This window comes from Lepidochelys kempii, chromosome 8 (assembly GCF_965140265.1).
Source record: "Lepidochelys kempii isolate rLepKem1 chromosome 8, rLepKem1.hap2, whole genome shotgun sequence".
In the NCBI taxonomy this organism is placed as follows: domain Eukaryota; kingdom Metazoa; phylum Chordata; order Testudines; family Cheloniidae; genus Lepidochelys; species Lepidochelys kempii.
The window spans coordinates 64,306,983-64,324,017 of NC_133263.1; the positions used below are offsets into that span (position 1 = coordinate 64,306,983).

The window sequence follows — 17,035 nt, forward strand, 5'->3', positions numbered from 1 at the left end:
AAACTGCAGCACTAAATGGCCAACTCAACGGGCTTTGCTTGGTATTGGAGAGGAGGGCGCTGCTGTTATGAAGGTTGCAGAAGCCAAAAGACTATGGCTTACGATTGCTGCCTGCAAGCTGAATTCTGTTGCCTGAGACTGCGTGTGTGATCTCTAATACCAAAGCCACAGGCACTCAATATAAGATGCAAAATGCGACCTTGTACCGAAATCATATGTGCTATGTAATGTGAATAGTGTTGTTCACCATGAAAGAGTATAGCCATTGTTCTGTAAAATGTATCTGTCAAAATACTTCACTCCCTTTTTTCCCTCCAGCAGCTGCAGATGTTTCAAGCCTCCCTCCTCTGTCCCAAAGGCTATCTCAGATAAGGCAGCGAAAAAACAGCACGCGTGATGAAATGTTCTCTGAGCTCATGCAATCGTCCGGCACTGACAGAGCTCAGCAGAATGTGTGGAGGGACACAGTAGCAGAGTACAGGAAAGTGGCCGATGAACGTGAGGAGAGGTGGCGGCAGGAAGATCAGAGGAGGCATGAGGCAACGCTGGGGCTACTGCGGGATCAAATGGACATGCTCTGGCGTCTGGTGGAGGTTCATGAACGGCAGCAGGATCAGAGACTACTGCTGCAGCCCCTGTTTAACGGCCCTCCCTCCTCCCCAAGTTCCATAGCCTCCTCACCCAGATGCCCAAGAACGGGGGGGAGGGGTCTGGGGGGGAAGGCTCCGGGCACCCAACCACTCCATCCCAGTGGACAGCCCAAGCAACAGAAGGCTGGCATTCAAGAAGTTTTAAAGTGGCCTTTTCCTTCCCTCCTACCCTCCTCCACACCCCACCTGGGCTACCTTGTGAGTTATCTCCCTATTTTGTAATCAATTAATAAAGAATACATGTTTTTTAAACGATAGTGACTATTTCCTTTGCAAGCAAGCTGTGATAGAAGAGGGGAGGGCGGGTGGCTTACAGGGAATTTAGAAGCAACCAAGGGGGCGGGTTTTCATCAAGGAGAAACAAACAGAAGTGTCACACAGTACCCTGGCCAGTCATGAAACTGGTTTTCAAAGCTTCTCTGATGCACAGCGCTTCCTGCTGTGCTCTTCTAACCGCTCTGGTGTCTGGCTGCGCGTATTCCGCGGCCAGGCGATTTGCCTCAACCTCCCACCCCGCCATAAACATCTCCCCCTTACTCTCACAGAGATTGTGGAGCACACAGCAAGCAGCAATAACAATGGGAATATTGGTTTTGCTGAGGTCTAATCGAGTCAGTAAACTGCACCAGCAACCCTTTAAACGTCCAAATGCACACTCTACCACCATTCTGCACTTGCTCAGCCTATAGTTGAACAGTTCCTTACTACTGTCCAGGGTGCCTGTGTATGGCTTCATGAGCCAGGGCATTAAGGGGTAGGCTGGGTCCCCAAGGATAACTGTAGGCATTTCAACATCCCCAACAGTTATTTTCTGGCCTTCTTCTATTTCTAATATACCTTTTCTGAGGAGGTATTACTTATTACTGAGTTTTCTATTTTATGGGTGAAATCAGGCAAAGAACCCAGACTAAACTTTACAATGAAACCAATATTTGAGCGTGGAACAGAGTTCTGTACAGTCAATATCTAATGAAATAGTGGACAGCTGACTCGTCAGTGACTAATGCTACTGAACGTATCTTTTGAAACATATCCTCTTTATGGTTAGCAGCAGTGACACTCAGTTGTCTAAGCATTTATCTGTGTTGGGGCCATTAAAATACTTTGATTCCATAGGGAATGAACTAATTCTCAATGGAGATTCCCACTGATGTGTCGATTCTGGATAAATTTCTCATTTAATACAAATAAAGGCCCCTGTCCTGCAAGTGGCTCTGCAGAGCCCAGTCCTGTAGACACATCAGATTTAGTTGTTGCAACCATAAATCACCCCAGTGATGAAACAAGAAGTCTTCAAGAGAAGAAGGGCTATTTCAAAATGAAGAATTCATTCCATTTTTAAAAAATTTAGATGCTCTAGCTCACCAAAAATACAAATTAAAAAGAGCAACTGCAACAGGCTTTTTATACGGAAGCATTAATTCTATCAACAGAATAAACTGCCATGGGATTACACTGACTGGCTCCTAGAAACAAACAGTAAAAATAGTTGCAAACAGTGAATGCATCAGGTTAAAAAAAAAAAAGGTGTCTTTGGGAAATAGGAACTGAACAAACTGATTACAACTGGTAAATGCCACAGGGCTTAACAATTACCCTTGCCTGGGCTCTTTTGAGAGGTCTTCTGAAAGTATTACAGTTTGCCATTACTCTGCACATTAGTGGATAACAGCAGCAATAGAATAGTACATGAGTATGACACAACATATGCCGATGAAGTAAATAAAAATAAGAGAGACATTTCTGCCTTTCCCCTTGACTTTCACTCTCTCTTTGGAGATGGATTTTTGAATTTTTATGGGTGTGAGGAAAAATTTTTTTTACGTCCAATTGGTGAATGCTAACACAAATACAATGAGATGTACATAAACAATATTTAAAATCCTGATTAAAAATTTTAAAAGAAAGAAATATACTATAGGCACATTGCCAGGACTAAACAAGCACATTCACAATCATTTAAGGCACCATGAAATAGCCACTGAGACAAAATGCAACATATGTTTTTTTGAATAGATGATTTTCCTCTCAGAGTTGCAATAAAAATGACGAGGAGGGAGGAGTATGTCCAGACTGCTTTGCAAAAAAGAAAAAAACCTTCTTAATAAATTCTAAATGGAGAGCCATAAATCTTTTTCAAAGCTCCACTAGATGAAGTGACATAGTATGTGCACCTGCAAAAGCTGTCAAAGACATTTAAGAAAACCTTCCATTACTGATGAACCCTGCTGTTTGGAGTTATTTAAGCTTTTAATTTCTGTCTTTTCTGCATTTTGAAGTGTGCACACTTTTTATACCATTTCATAAAAAAAGGGACAGACCTTTGTTTCCTTCCTGATCCGAGTTCTAATAAACAGACCTCTTAAATTCATTACCACAAAAAACAAAAGATCGTAACCCTCCTTTCTTGCTGCACCAAAACTTTATAAAGACTTAATAAACTGCTGTCATAATTTGCTTTATAAAGTAAAACTTCCCACAATTACTAAACTCATATGGCTTCTTCCAGTTGGTACTGTTTATATAATAAATTTAATAATAAAATATTCATAATATATATATATATACACACACACACAAACACGTTTCATGAATTCTACATTTTTCTTAACTTACTTATAAGAGTAAAGTGAAGGTTTCTCTGATAGATATCCCCACCTCTTCTGGCTCACACAGATTATTAGCTATGTTATCTTTTCCTTCCTCTCTGTGAAATATAGTGTAAGTTCCACAAAGAAACAATTTAAGAAATGATTCGTTGGTGGACTCCATAAGCCATTTCACTGAACCACCCATCAAGCTTAACTGGCCTGTACAGGAGCTATGGGGAAGGTCTAATTGTAGCCAGCATGGGGATGAGTTCAGAGACCCATCTCCAACTCCCAGATGGCATCATGGTGCCAGCTGATGCCACGATAGCTTGAGCCATTCACCCATCCTGGAGCCTCTATGGAGCACTGGAATTGGTGGGCTGGTGACATATCTGTGATGTTGTTGCTTCTTCCCTACTGTCAAGACATGTTTCCTTTCATCAATAATGTATGTTATTTTAATAAAGTTATGACTGTTTAGCCATAATTTTCACAACTCTGTCTTTTCTGGTTTCTGCTTCTTTGGAAAACCTCCATCTTTACAAGGTTTGCTATCTAGAGGACTGAGGTGGATGCTGGCAACTGTGAATAAAGTGAAGATTATAGCAGAAACTATAAATATGGACAGAACCAAATAAAATGACGAAAGTTACAAAAGGAAAAAGGTTCTCTTACATATGGCAGTGGTTTCATAAACTTGCTATGATGGCCCAAAAATCTCAAAAATGTAGGAGAAATACATAAATACTAAAGGATTTAAAAGTTAAATTGTTACGTTTTTGATTGGGCATGAAAGCCAATGTTTGAAATGTCAGCTTTTTAATTTAATATTTCAACTTTCAGGATCATAACTTTCAGGTAATGAGCCCTTGTTAATCAGTACAAACACAGGAAGTTTGATAAGGCTACTGCCATTAATTGTCCTCAACGTGAGAAACAAATAAACCTTTGAAAAATGGCAGCTCATATATAGTTTCACATTGACTAACTATTCAATACATCAGCATTTAAAGTTTTCAACTGTGTTTAAAATAAAATATGTGAAGTAAATTTCCTGCTGGTTTATGGTATGAAAGTTACTCATTTAATATGAGAAAGCTAGCTAAGGAAAACTCAGTCATCAGAAATTCTATTTCTCTGAGTCCCCTCCTTCTCCCATCCTATCCAATAGCAAGAATTACAGACAGAACGAAGGAGGCAAAAAAATCAGTTAGTTCAGGGTACTATGTAAGCACTAAGCTACCCACTCCTTTCCAGTTAGAGACTTCCAGGCTATAGTAAAGGACAATGAGATCATAGGGAAAATACTTTTAGTTACACTCCTCAACAGCAGACTAGAATGATGCAGGAAATGGGAGGAAAAGAGAGGACTATGACAAATAGGATTACAGTTGAGTAAATTTTCTCTCGTTCAGTGTTCCTCTTCCCCATTATACCAAGCAACCACAATTACAGGCAAATGATATCATAAGAAGTGAGCCAAAGGAGTTATGCTTACTTGACAATAGTGTTCAGAGCACCTAATAGCTAATACATTTCAGTAGGCAAGGACTGATCCAACTGGAAATGGCAGATGCAGAGGGGAGGAGATGAACAAATGGCCACTTCACAAATTTCAGTATCGTGTACTTCTGCTCTGAGAGTCTGGAACAGTCCAGGCTTCGTACAAAATGGCATTTGGCTGTTTGCTCTGGACATAAATTAATAGGATATAGTCTTTAATCAGCCAAAACACTGTAGTTTTGGTACCTTTTGCCACTTGTTATAACCATCACAAACAGGAAACTTCTAAAACTATGAGTGCAAGATAGAAAATGACTTCAAAGCTGTGGGAAAAGACACTTTCTCTGCAGCAGCAAATACAGATAAGGGCACAACCTAAGTAAACCAATAGGCTCGTTAACATACAACTCTGAATTAATCCCCAGAACAAACTCAGTGGGAAAGTCAGTGAACTGTCTGGTTTTGAAAGACGCAAACCACCGAAGGAGAAATAATCAGTAAGTTTAATTCCCCCCTCTCTGTGGGATATCTTGACAGCAACTGAAATGCTACCTTAAGAGAACCGTACTTATAATTTCAGGGATATGTCTCTCAAAGTTTGAATGTGGTTCCATGAACCACGGGAAATTTGAAAACTACTTGCTGGTATTTAGGTTTCTGTGAAGAAAGGGAATAAAGAAGCTTTGGGGCATAACGATGAGAATCAATTTCTCTACTTTTAATGGGACTATGAATAGTTCAGAAGGCTGAAGAATGGACCTGGAGAGAATCAATTTAAAGCAGATGTAAAGGTCTTACAGACCTTTCTTGAAATCAGACAGAATTAAAACAATACTAGTCTGGGAGCTGTAGCCCAGGTATTAACAAACCTTCTGAAAAACATGAGGACACAGGTTCCTTTCCCAGGGATGATTACTGTTATAGTTAATAGTGGCTCATGCTAAACTAGTTCTCTGTGATGATGTCCTTCCCTTAAAGGTAAACTACTCACCAAGTAGAGCAAGGAATTAAATAGAGTGAAGGATGTGTGTGCGCCAGGGAATGCGGGCGACAGGAGAGTGACACTGGTATGTGTGTAGGGAAACACGGGGAGGAAGACGAAATTTGGGGATGCGGAGGTCAGGAGATTGGGGAACCTGGGATATACAATCTGGCTGTTTTGTGCTACTCTGATGATACAAAACAGCTGTAAACCCAGTTTACATGGCCAGAACACTCGGGTTGCTTTGCACTGCTGCTAAGTAGGGTGAAGCAGCCAGAACATATCAGTTAATCTGATCCTAAAATGTTAAAGTAAAGAAAAATGAATTTCAAGTTGATACACCGTATCTTCAAATCATTAGAAATATCACATGATAACATTCTCTTTGGGATTTCTGTTAATAGTTCATATACAAAATTATTGCTAAAGGGGAAATTACCAAACCAAAACCTATGTGAAAATAGAGCTAAGGTTAAGGGTACATATGAGCAATTTGGAGTAAAAGAGATTACAGGGATGTTGTAATGATTCCCAGAAAAGCAAAGAGCCAAAGAGCCAAAGGGACCCTGTTGCCTCTGCTGGCTAGAATGTGGGAGGAGGAAGATAGCCTATCAGCTTCAAGCTCCCTCCATGAGGAGAAGAAGGACATCAACCCCAGGAGTGGGAATAACTCTTCCAGAAGGATCATTGCCATGAGAAGCTGGGCAACAGCCTGATGGTGGGAACAGATTTCATCCAGTATACATAAGCCCAAATTGGGAAGCATGGAGGCTCTGAAAACAAAGAGGGCTCATATGCTGGTAGTTTTGGCATTAATATTACCGATCCCAAACATACAAAAGTCATGATTTTTGGAGCCCAATGTTTGCAATTGGCTAAAAAACCATTAAGGTTGTTTCCCCCCCACAAATAATAAATGTTGAGTTCTTTTTATTTCCCCTCTGATTTTTGAAACCTGCAGAGGGTTCATGTTTTCAAGCTTTTCTATACAACCATGAGGACTATAAACTTTTTTAAAAATGAAAACTGAGATTTTCACATCAATCACAGGATCACAGCTTTAGGAACAGATTCAAATAAGACTCACAATAAACCAGGAGAGTTGACAACATTGCATCAGCTGCAACTCTGTCACACAGACCTACAGGCTCTGTTAGAGCCTATCCAAGTGAGGAATTCTCAGGCTGACTGTGCAATCTAAGAAGCAAATCTGTGTTGCGGGGCAATGGAGTTGAGCCTTAGGGGTGATTCCAACATCATCTCAGTTCAGAGTCCATGAGCAGAAGATTTAATCATGAGGAGGAAATCTTCCTGCTAGTTCCATGTACATTTATCCCTTCCAGCAGCCAACTCTACTAGCTGTAAGGTCTGGAAAGGATTTTTCCTGTTGCTCTTCTTCTCCCGGCTTTTTCCATCAGCCATATTCATTGTCCTATAACTGAATCACTTCTTTTTTTCATTGCTTCCCTCTAACGTACAGGAGGTTAGAGAATAGACAGAATGAGAGCTGAAGCTGGAGCCTTAAGGCTGCTCTCTCCGTGCTTCAAGGTCAGGAGGCAAAATTAAGTTGGAAAGGAAGCAGATGGATTGGTGTCTTGAACTGACGGAACTTTTGACTCCTTCCTTCTGCTAGGTGGAGCCATAACACTATCTGTAACTGCTGTTCTTAGGTAGGATGGGAGAAGAGGGCTGCATGGCAAATAAAAGTAAGATATAAATATCAATGTAATTTATCTCGATTAGTAGTCTACCCCTAGTTACTTCAGTTAATTATCAAATATTAAAGAGCTTCTTCTGATTCTCTACAGCATACTCAGCACAACAGTGTTTCTCTTTCAGACCCTTAAAAGAATCCTTTGTTTGTGCAACACTAAGGTTGTTTTTGTGACAGACTCACAGCTGAACTGCCTTTTCATTCATTAGTTCCAGAAGTAAAATAGATTGCATATGTCAAAAGAATCCACCTGCCAAGCTTTCACTTTCTAGGTTTCTCATTTGGATAAAGCTGATGCAGTATGTGTTGGTGCCTTTGCCATGAAAAGGCCAAATACTCATCTAAATGCCACAAAAGCCAGCAAGAGCTTCTGGACCAGCTTCCAGGCCCTCCTTTTTTTTGTTTGGAAACTTGATGACTGACAGAGATGGCTCTCAATTATGGTTTTCCACTGGGGAGGCAAAACCAGAGAAGGGCAGATGTCTTTGATGGAATACCATGAAATATAAGACTACAAGTCAACACTGAGTAAAGGAGAAACTTGCACCAGTAATGCAGCTAGTACCATAAGCGTTCTTTCTGTTTTGGTAAGACCTTAACAGGAAGAAAAAATGAATGGGCTGAGAATAGAAGAGAAACAATCAGAGATAAAAATAAAAAGCTTTATGATATCTGCATTGTCTCTTTTTTGTTTTAAATACATCAATTTGCTAAATAAATCACTGAAATGAGGTAGTCCCCCTTCAATATTTTTCATAATTAATTCAATAGTATGGTTATGCCAGAAATATTTTAAGTAAAATAAGGAAACTTATAGATTGTTACTGTTCAGAGAGTACATCTACAAAAGATTGTTCTGTTTGAAGGACATGGATATGACCAATGTCTATAAGTCTGGATACTCTTTTAGATAAGAATTCTATTGAGATAATGGTTACTGTTTTGTTTCTAAAAGATCTTTTGATGTAAAGAGCAAGCATTCACCATATGAGATTTGGCTACATATATGCTTGTAGTATATGGGAAGACATCAGGACCACCAGAGGGCAGTCTTGTAATCTATAATTTGAATTTTTTGTTCTCTAGGTTTTTCATTTTTAATTAAAAGAAAAGCTGAACAATTTGCAGAATGAAGAGATTTACTTGACATACAAAGACAAAAAACCTTCCCCATAAATTAAAAAAAACTAAAATTGCCCACAATATTTTCAAATTATGCCCTCTTTTGTTCAAAATACATCATTTACTAATTGACCAAACTTTATTGCAGAACAAATATTTTACAGGAAAATTTTCCCTAAAGATGAAGCACACTCTTATTTATGAATTCAAAACTGTTAATTGTTACTGTATATGACATCTCTCAATTGTAATATTTTATCTACATTAATTTAATTATTCAATGAGGATTAAAGCTACACAAGCTCCATGGAGGATTTTCAGTAGATATGAGGCATGTGGACAGAAGCTGCTATTCTGTTTCCCAAATGTGATCCCAAACATTTCAGCTGAATCCAAATAAAATAGAAAGCATAGAACCACAACTTTTATATTTTTTAAATTATGAAGATGTTTGGTTCGTGTTTGATAGTGGGACTCTTTTGCAGTATTTATATTCAGCAGCACTCCAATGGCCCAATTTTGCTCCAGTCTCCTCTTCTCCCATTTCCTTTCTATTCCCACCATGACCCGCCATAATCACCTTTTGCCAGTTTTGGAGGGTAGTCAGGCACTGGAGGCTCTTTGCAGCTAATATTTATGTCATTTTTTTGCTAGCCATTGGAGATGGTATTAATGTATGGGGCATTCGGTATTCTCCTGAAGATGCCACATACTGCCTCCTCCAGCAAGACTTGCTATAGCTGTTGAGGACGAGCCGAAGTACACATTCTTTCACTTGAACTGTGTGTGTTCTATTTATTATGATATATTGTACTACGTATCTGAAATTCACCTCTATGTTCTGCTTTAAAAAGAAAAGAGGAAAATACTTTTATTTGGTCAATTCACTTATGGGGAAAGCAAGATAAAACGTTTAATCTCAACTGGTTTTAGTTATACTTGTTACATAAAGAAGTTTCAATTATAAATGAGATTTTTAAAACATTATATTTAAAATACTGCACAGCTGTGACAAGTAGTTCACCTGGTTGCTTCGATATATATGTAGTAAAGTAGCAGGGACACATTGGGATTCCCAGTAAATCCACACTTACAGTCCAAATTCCCTATTTTTTATTATGGCTACAAGTTACTGCATGCCTATAAGTCTTACGTCTATTTCCTTTGAGACAAGGGTGCATTGGTAGCTTATTAATTATCAAGTGAGCTCATAGCCATTACACAGTACTCTGCAAACCTGCTAGCATGTTTTATAAGCCACTGAATACATAAGGACTATTTAAACCCAGCAATGTTCCCTTTTAAATAAGCCACCAATCACCTGGGATAATGGTTACATATGGTAAAACTACATAGATCATATTCATGAAAACAAACAGATCTTCCTGGTATTCCTCCTTTATTCTTATTGAAACTCCTTTTTTGGGGGGGGCGGAGGCGGGGGGGGTTGTATTTTAAGCAATATGGTAGAAAAATAGTTGGGTCTGTGTACACTCCCCCCCACCCAAAATCTGCACTGCATCAATGCATGTAAAGAAAAGGAATCAAAATGAATTCTGAAAAACTGAGTTCTCAGTAGTTTAATTCATGCATTACCAAAAAATGTTGGTAAATAGTAAAAAGACAGTCAACACAGTGTAATTTGCTAATAATATGTGGCACAATAATGTAAACATGGGCTGAAACAATCTCATGTTTTGCTTTAGTTTGTCGTTCAAAACATTTAACTAGAAATTTCTCATACTATCTCAGGTACCTTGTCCACTTAGAATATAGAAAATATCAGAGAAATGCTATTAGTTTAAGGCATGAAACAGTTAACAGCAGTGTACATGCCAAGGTTTTAATAAGGCTTAACAATAAAAAGCTTCAATCCTCTACTTTCACTAGATTTTGTTGTTGTGGTTTTCCCTTGCTTAGGGCAATCCATCTGTTAATGTTGACTTGCAATACAGCTAAGCTCACGCACACACAAAAAGCCCAGAATAGCTAACCTAAGCAAGAGTGGGCTCAAACATATATGAGAAAGAGAGAGAGAGAGAGAACAATTCTTCTAACACTATCTTACGTTAAGTTGAATTGTGGGGTTTTTTGTGTTTTGTTTTGCTTTCTTTGGGAAAGATTTTCCAAATGCTAATGAAAGGAAACCAATATAATCACTATAGTTTGTGATAACAGATTTAATTATTTATCCTCTGATTAAGCTTCAACGGCTATTTTACATATCATAATTCATTCTGATTTATTATTTTTTTAAAAGTCTAATTTTTTTTAAAACAACCACAAGAGCAATGATAAAGATTAGTAAATATTCATTGTTAAAAATGGCTCTGCATTGTGACCAGTGCTGGTATTCTCACTGGGCCAAACTGGCCTTGTTTTCAATAAAACCAGAGAAGAATCCTTTCCCTGGAGCCCTGTTAGGCTGAGGCTGCAGTTGGAACTGTCATCTTCACACAAAAGCAAAGGGGCTGGGTTTTACAAACGCAAGGCCTAATTGGAAGATCTTCATGGCTGTACCCTTGACATTTATTTAAGCCTCATCAACAAAACAGGAAATAACCGTACTAATTAGTAGACCAGCATACAAACTACTATTTGTTGGAGTAAAAAGCAGATTCACATTCTATTGTACAAAATCTCCTGGTAATGAAACAGTCATTAAACTGATCACTAGAATCAAGAGAACTTCAGCATTATACACTATTTTATAAAAGTTTTTTTTAAATTATCAACAATATTTTTGAATTAATTTCAAATGACTAATTTGACATTTATGATTTACTGGAAAGCAGCAATGGGGAAATAAAAACTCCCATCCATAGGCCTGACATGAAACAGAAAGTGCAACATTAAATTCTTTATGTTGCAGTACTTTAAAAAGACTTACTGTGAGATGGTTAATAATGAGGGGGTTGGAGGTGGGGGAAGCCCACATTGTCTTGAGGTAAGAAGACGTAAAAATCTAAACTGTCTGGGATTTTAGAAGTATTCTGATAGTTGATTTTTCAATGAACCAATCTTTATCCATTATTTAAAATGTATATTTAAATGAATAAGCTACCGTATGACCATTAGCACTATCTTATTTTTCAGTTACTACACTGAGAGGACAGTGAGCGGTGCCATTTTAGAAACCTGGACAAAAAGATTTATCAGCAGGAAGGAAAGCTCCAGACAGACAAAGTCCTACAATTATGAAGTGTAGTTATGAATGCAATTCACTTGCTTTTAATAATAAGTAATATAATTTACATAGATGCAAGCTTTCAAAGCCAGCAGTTAGTTCAATGGATCTTGCATTATTGTTAGCTGATGCTAATAGCATCCATGTTTAAAAACCGCACCAGTTATAACACATAGGACAGCCTGAGACTCCATATAGATAATGATGTTTTGGGACCACAAAGCCCAGTTTGCATTTTTTGGAACTGTACAAGACCAAACTTCTTGGTCAGTGATTATAGCTTGTTGTTTCCTGCCCACTGAGTGCATGTGACATTCAGGGTGAGGATGGGGTGGGGACATAGGTCATGCTGCTCTTTCAGCTCGGCACAGATACGGAGCCCTTAGTAAGAGAGCTTGTCTTGTAAACAAACCCCTGCTTTTTAAAGCACATTAAGATTTTCCTTGCTCTATATAGGACAAAAAAATCTCTGCTGTTCTGACCTGATACACTGTATCATTCAGAAAGAAGTGTATGCTGTTTCAAAAATAAAAAGTTGGCTAGTTGGCAGAAAAGATGTACTAAATCTCAGTAGTATACGATTGTATGAATGAAAAATCAGATAAATGTTGAAGTATTCTGCAATAACACAGTCCTTCAGAAGAAACATTAATATCTAATAATAAAATTTACTTTGGTACAATTTATTGATGTAGACTCCAGTACTAAAATTAAACAGTTGAAGTGGAACAGCAGACAGACCTGACCATGAAGTAAATTAATAAACTCACAGTTTTTGTATATGTGCAGCATTTAAAAGCATCTGAATGTGCAGACACATATTTTAGCTACATTTGTGTTGTACATTTGCATAAAAGTTTAAGTGAACATATAAACAGATTTGGGTATGTGTTTCTACTGTGTCCTGAAAAAAGCAGTGTTATGCGACACAGATGTGGTTAAAGAAAAAGTTTCTGTATATTAGAATGACAGTTACCAATTAAAAATAAATATGTTAAGTATCAATTTCTGTTATAAATACTACATTTTTAAAATTCTAAATGTATCTGCATATCTTCTGTCTCAACAGTCAAGATAAGAAATTTAAACTATACAAGGTTCTTGAAAGAAAGGATGCACTGTGTTAGTCTAGGTGAAATACACTGCAGACTTTAGTATTACTGTATTTAAAAAGAAACCTGAAAAACATGTTACAGAAGAGAATCCGCCTGCATAATTAAAACAGATATGCCTAAATTATTTATACCACTGAAACAAATGGCTTTAGTGTTACCATATATTTTCTAACATTCTACTGAGCAAGTCATTGATCTACTCTAATTGTATATTAGTTTCCACAAACACTTTCTTTTTTATCATTCAAAAAACCTGAATGCATGGGCTTACAAAACTAGAATTTTATCATAACATTATTATTATTATATATAAAGTAAAATAATGTCAATAGTCAGGTAAATACAACTGTCAATTCGAAGAGGTACTCATTTGACCTACAGTACACCCATCTTATCTAAGGAAGAAACATTTGTGGTATCAAAAACAGGAGTCTGTATATATTATTAAAAATATATATTCTTATTCAAAAGAGATCACAAAACCCCGCAAACTGTTCATTACTCTATACAGAATAAAGCAATAATTCAAATAGAATTTGGACATTTGGGAATTAGTATTGGGTTAAAATTGAGATATTACACCTGTTACAGAGAATCAGACCCATTAAAGGAACTGAGAACAGAAAGACAAGACATCTGACACACTGTTAGCTAGTTGACTTAGTAGTAAATTCACTATATGATAATCAGCTTGAGCAAGGTCTGAATTAAAGGCATGCCCTCTCTCAAAATCAACTGGCTTTAGGTAAAGTATTAACACATGCCACTATATTTTAGGGCTGTAAAAAGATAGCTTAGCAGTGAAAATCGGCTTGGGTATATATGAATATACCAGAATTCCTTTATTCAAAAACTAATATTCAAGCCTGATCTGAAATGTGTGTTTTATGCCTATGAAATTATTTTATCTAATGGAAGTCCATAAAAGATACAGACTACTAAGTAAACTTTTCAACAGATCACACCGTCAATATGCCTAGCATTTATCTAACTGTTTAGTACTGACTCTTATAGTACTTTTAAACAGTAGTTATTAAATAATTTTAAATATTTTTTTGAAAATAGTCCTATTTCTAAGAATCAATTGAGATTTCTTTTCCTGGAGATGTACCTGGCAATCTCATCTCCCCTGCTGAATTTCCTATTTTTTTCCCTCCAGGAGGATGATATATGATAAGCCATTCTCTCTACGCTCAAAACAGCATATTATGCAAGCAATATTATTGTGAATACTACTTATCATATTTCCTGAATACAGATGGTAATAAAGGTATTTACCATAATATTTTAACACACTACTGTAACAGGAAAACAGTTTCCCCCCATATTTTAAGAAAGTGAGCACAGATTTCAGGTGACTTACCTGAGCAAGCCTTCGTTTTTCTGAGTTTCCTCTTTTCTGATTGTGTAATGTGTACACTGGCGCACACTGTAGTACACCAGAGCTACAAGTTCCATATTCTTCATCACTCTCCTACACAACAGAATAGATTTAAAATCCCATGTTTATAATATTTATCTACATACCCGGTGTATACTTAAGAGTACTAAAAATCATTGTTAACACAGATCATTTGTTATTAAATATCTGTCATAAGATCGTATCTATTAACAAAATGAAATACAGCATTCCAAAAAGTTAATAGTTATCAAATGCATCTTTCCCAGTGTGAAGTTTTCAAATTAAGCTTTTAGAATGTATATAAAACAATTTAAATCCATTCATGTTTATGACATATTTTTTAAAACTTTATATTTGAGAAAAGTATAAAATAACATTGTAGTTAGTTCCCCCTTCCCACAAGGAAAATCGTAAGTGAAGAAATAAAACTCATTAGGAAAACTGTCCTTAAATGCCTAAATCAAGCTTCATTCTGATATTTCTGTGTTACTTTTCAAAGTTGAAATGTTTCTCTATTTTAAAAATTAACATTGTGCTTGGATCTTATAAATCCTAAACAGACAACTACACCTTCTGAATTACATTGTACTGCAAGACTATCCTGTCTTAAATTCTCAGCTTGAAGCAAAGGCTTCAATTGTGATATCAAAGCAATCAACTTTATGAAAACATACATCCTGTTAATGTATCTTTGAAGAGCTCTGTTGTTCTATGATAAAATATGCAAACAATAAAGAGATTATTCAGTGGATGCATAGAATGACAGATAGTTGCCAGAGGGCTCGTTATGAAAAATGTATTCTTGAACAAAGGGCTAAGCATATTTCAAAAGTCATTAAAAACACAAATCTCATGTGATTTGTAAAGTATAAGCTTCAAACTGATACAAGAAGCAAGGTAAGAAAGTAAAATTGTATTACATACCTTGTGTTTTAACTTACTCCTCACTTCTTTTATTCCCTGCTTTGCATGACTTTTTGCCTAGAAAATTAAAACAAAAGGACTTAACTGGTGGTGCAAGAGATAGGCTTTGTTCAAAGAATATGCTGCGTAAGGCCTACTTAATGAGAAATTATTTTTTTTAATTCTATGTGATATAAGGATAATACTCTCTATCACTAATTTCACATGGGCTGTCCCAGTTAGCTATACTAATAGCAGTCAGTTAGTAAGAGATGTACATACATGCCAATGTTGTGAAAACACATTAATTTAGCCAATGTATTCTCACCTATTGCTAAAAATGAACCGTCCTGCTGGTCTCTTGTGTCCATCCCCTTATTTGAGATGGTACTTTAAATCTGAAGTAGTATTTTAATAGCAACTCATGTTGGAAAACTGTTAAGATTTTCAAGCTCACTGCTGTAGTGTTCCAGTGTGGTAATTTGCAAGGCAACATCAATCTTAAAAGAAATGAAGTGGTTTTATATGCAGATGGAGAATTTCTCCAGCGCTGCTGAACAGCATAGTGTTGATAGGAGGAAACTGTGTGCATTAAAATAGACAGCCAAGTCCCATGATTGTTCATGACAATAATTTGCACAGAAAATGGACCCAAGGGCATCCCTCTATTTAGAGATGAATTACCATTCTAGATGACAAGTAATTATATTCTTAAGTTTTCTACATTTTATTTTTGCTAGAAAAAATGCTAACCGGTCTTAAGAGAAATAGGAAAGTTTTCCTTACACGAACCGAGTTAGACTCAAGTTAACTTTTAGAACCAAATTTTCAAAAGTAGCCTTGAAAATTATGCCCATGCCTTTTCACATTTAAGGGCCATATATAAAGAATTTCAGAATCTACCCATGAAAATCACAGACATACACATCTCAATTATTGATTTTGCACCCGAGGAGATGTAGTTTGTGGGGAGAGTTATGAGTGTTTCCATATACAACAACTTGGGACAGTTTTGAAGGCCAGATTAGGGAACTTTTGAAAATGTGACCCTGAAATCATAAACTCAGTAGCTCAATAACAAGCAACAGGGTGCCATGTAGTAGATGCATGCATGTATGGAAGGTGAAAGGAAAATAGAGGACATATAGACCTGCTCCTGCACTTTGTTACATGCCTGAACATGCACAGATTCCCACTGAAATTAATAAAGCTTCTTGCACACAAAGGCGTCTGCCGATGCAGAAAAAGTTGTAGGATCAGAGACACAATGGGAAAAATGGGTGGCTGGGAGGAAATCATGAAACTTCATCTAAGATCATGAAAAACAGAGGAGGAGAATAATTTCCTGCTAGCCTGTTAATGAACCATTTTTAAATTATAAATGAGTGTGTTGATATATAGTACCTTTAATTTATTTACCTGTTTCTCTCCTCATGACTTTTGTGAGGGTTTGAATTGATGTATAATTAAAAATTCTCTTTTAAAGTTTTATTTAAAATCTACTAGCATCACACTGTAGCATTGATTTATTCAGAACTACTGTACTATGCATCAATCTAAAGAGCCCTTGGAAAAGCCAAAAGGAAGGCAGAGAAGATTCTTCCCCTGTGTGCTTTGAACCCAATCTTAAAATACTTAATCATTGTGTCATTTCTTATGAGCTACCACACTGTTTCTATACCCTGGATAATATAATGTAATTCACATTCTTTATAATCTAGGGATATTTAAAGATAATTTAAAAACTGGACTGCTTGTCAGACTGAAGACATAAAACTAGTTAAACAGCGTGTGGTGAGCTGGGGTGTAAATTTTCACTACACAAGCCTGCTGCGCACTGCCAGTGTGGACCCTGCTACCATGCAC

General features: G+C 36.9%; 1 protein-coding gene across 4 annotated transcripts in view; it reads right to left on the bottom strand.

Moving 5' to 3' along the window:
- Positions 1–17,035, bottom strand: part of DENND1B (DENN domain containing 1B) — a 244,789-nt gene that overhangs the window by 16,360 nt on the left and 211,394 nt on the right. For all 4 annotated transcript variants that reach the window (XM_073356748.1, XM_073356747.1, XM_073356749.1 and 1 more), the window contains 2 exons: positions 15,191–15,247; positions 14,228–14,338 (listed from right to left, as the gene is read on the bottom strand). In XM_073356748.1, coding sequence (XP_073212849.1) covers positions 14,228–14,338; positions 15,191–15,247 — 168 coding nt within the window. The remainder of the gene's footprint in view (positions 1–14,227; positions 14,339–15,190; positions 15,248–17,035) is intronic.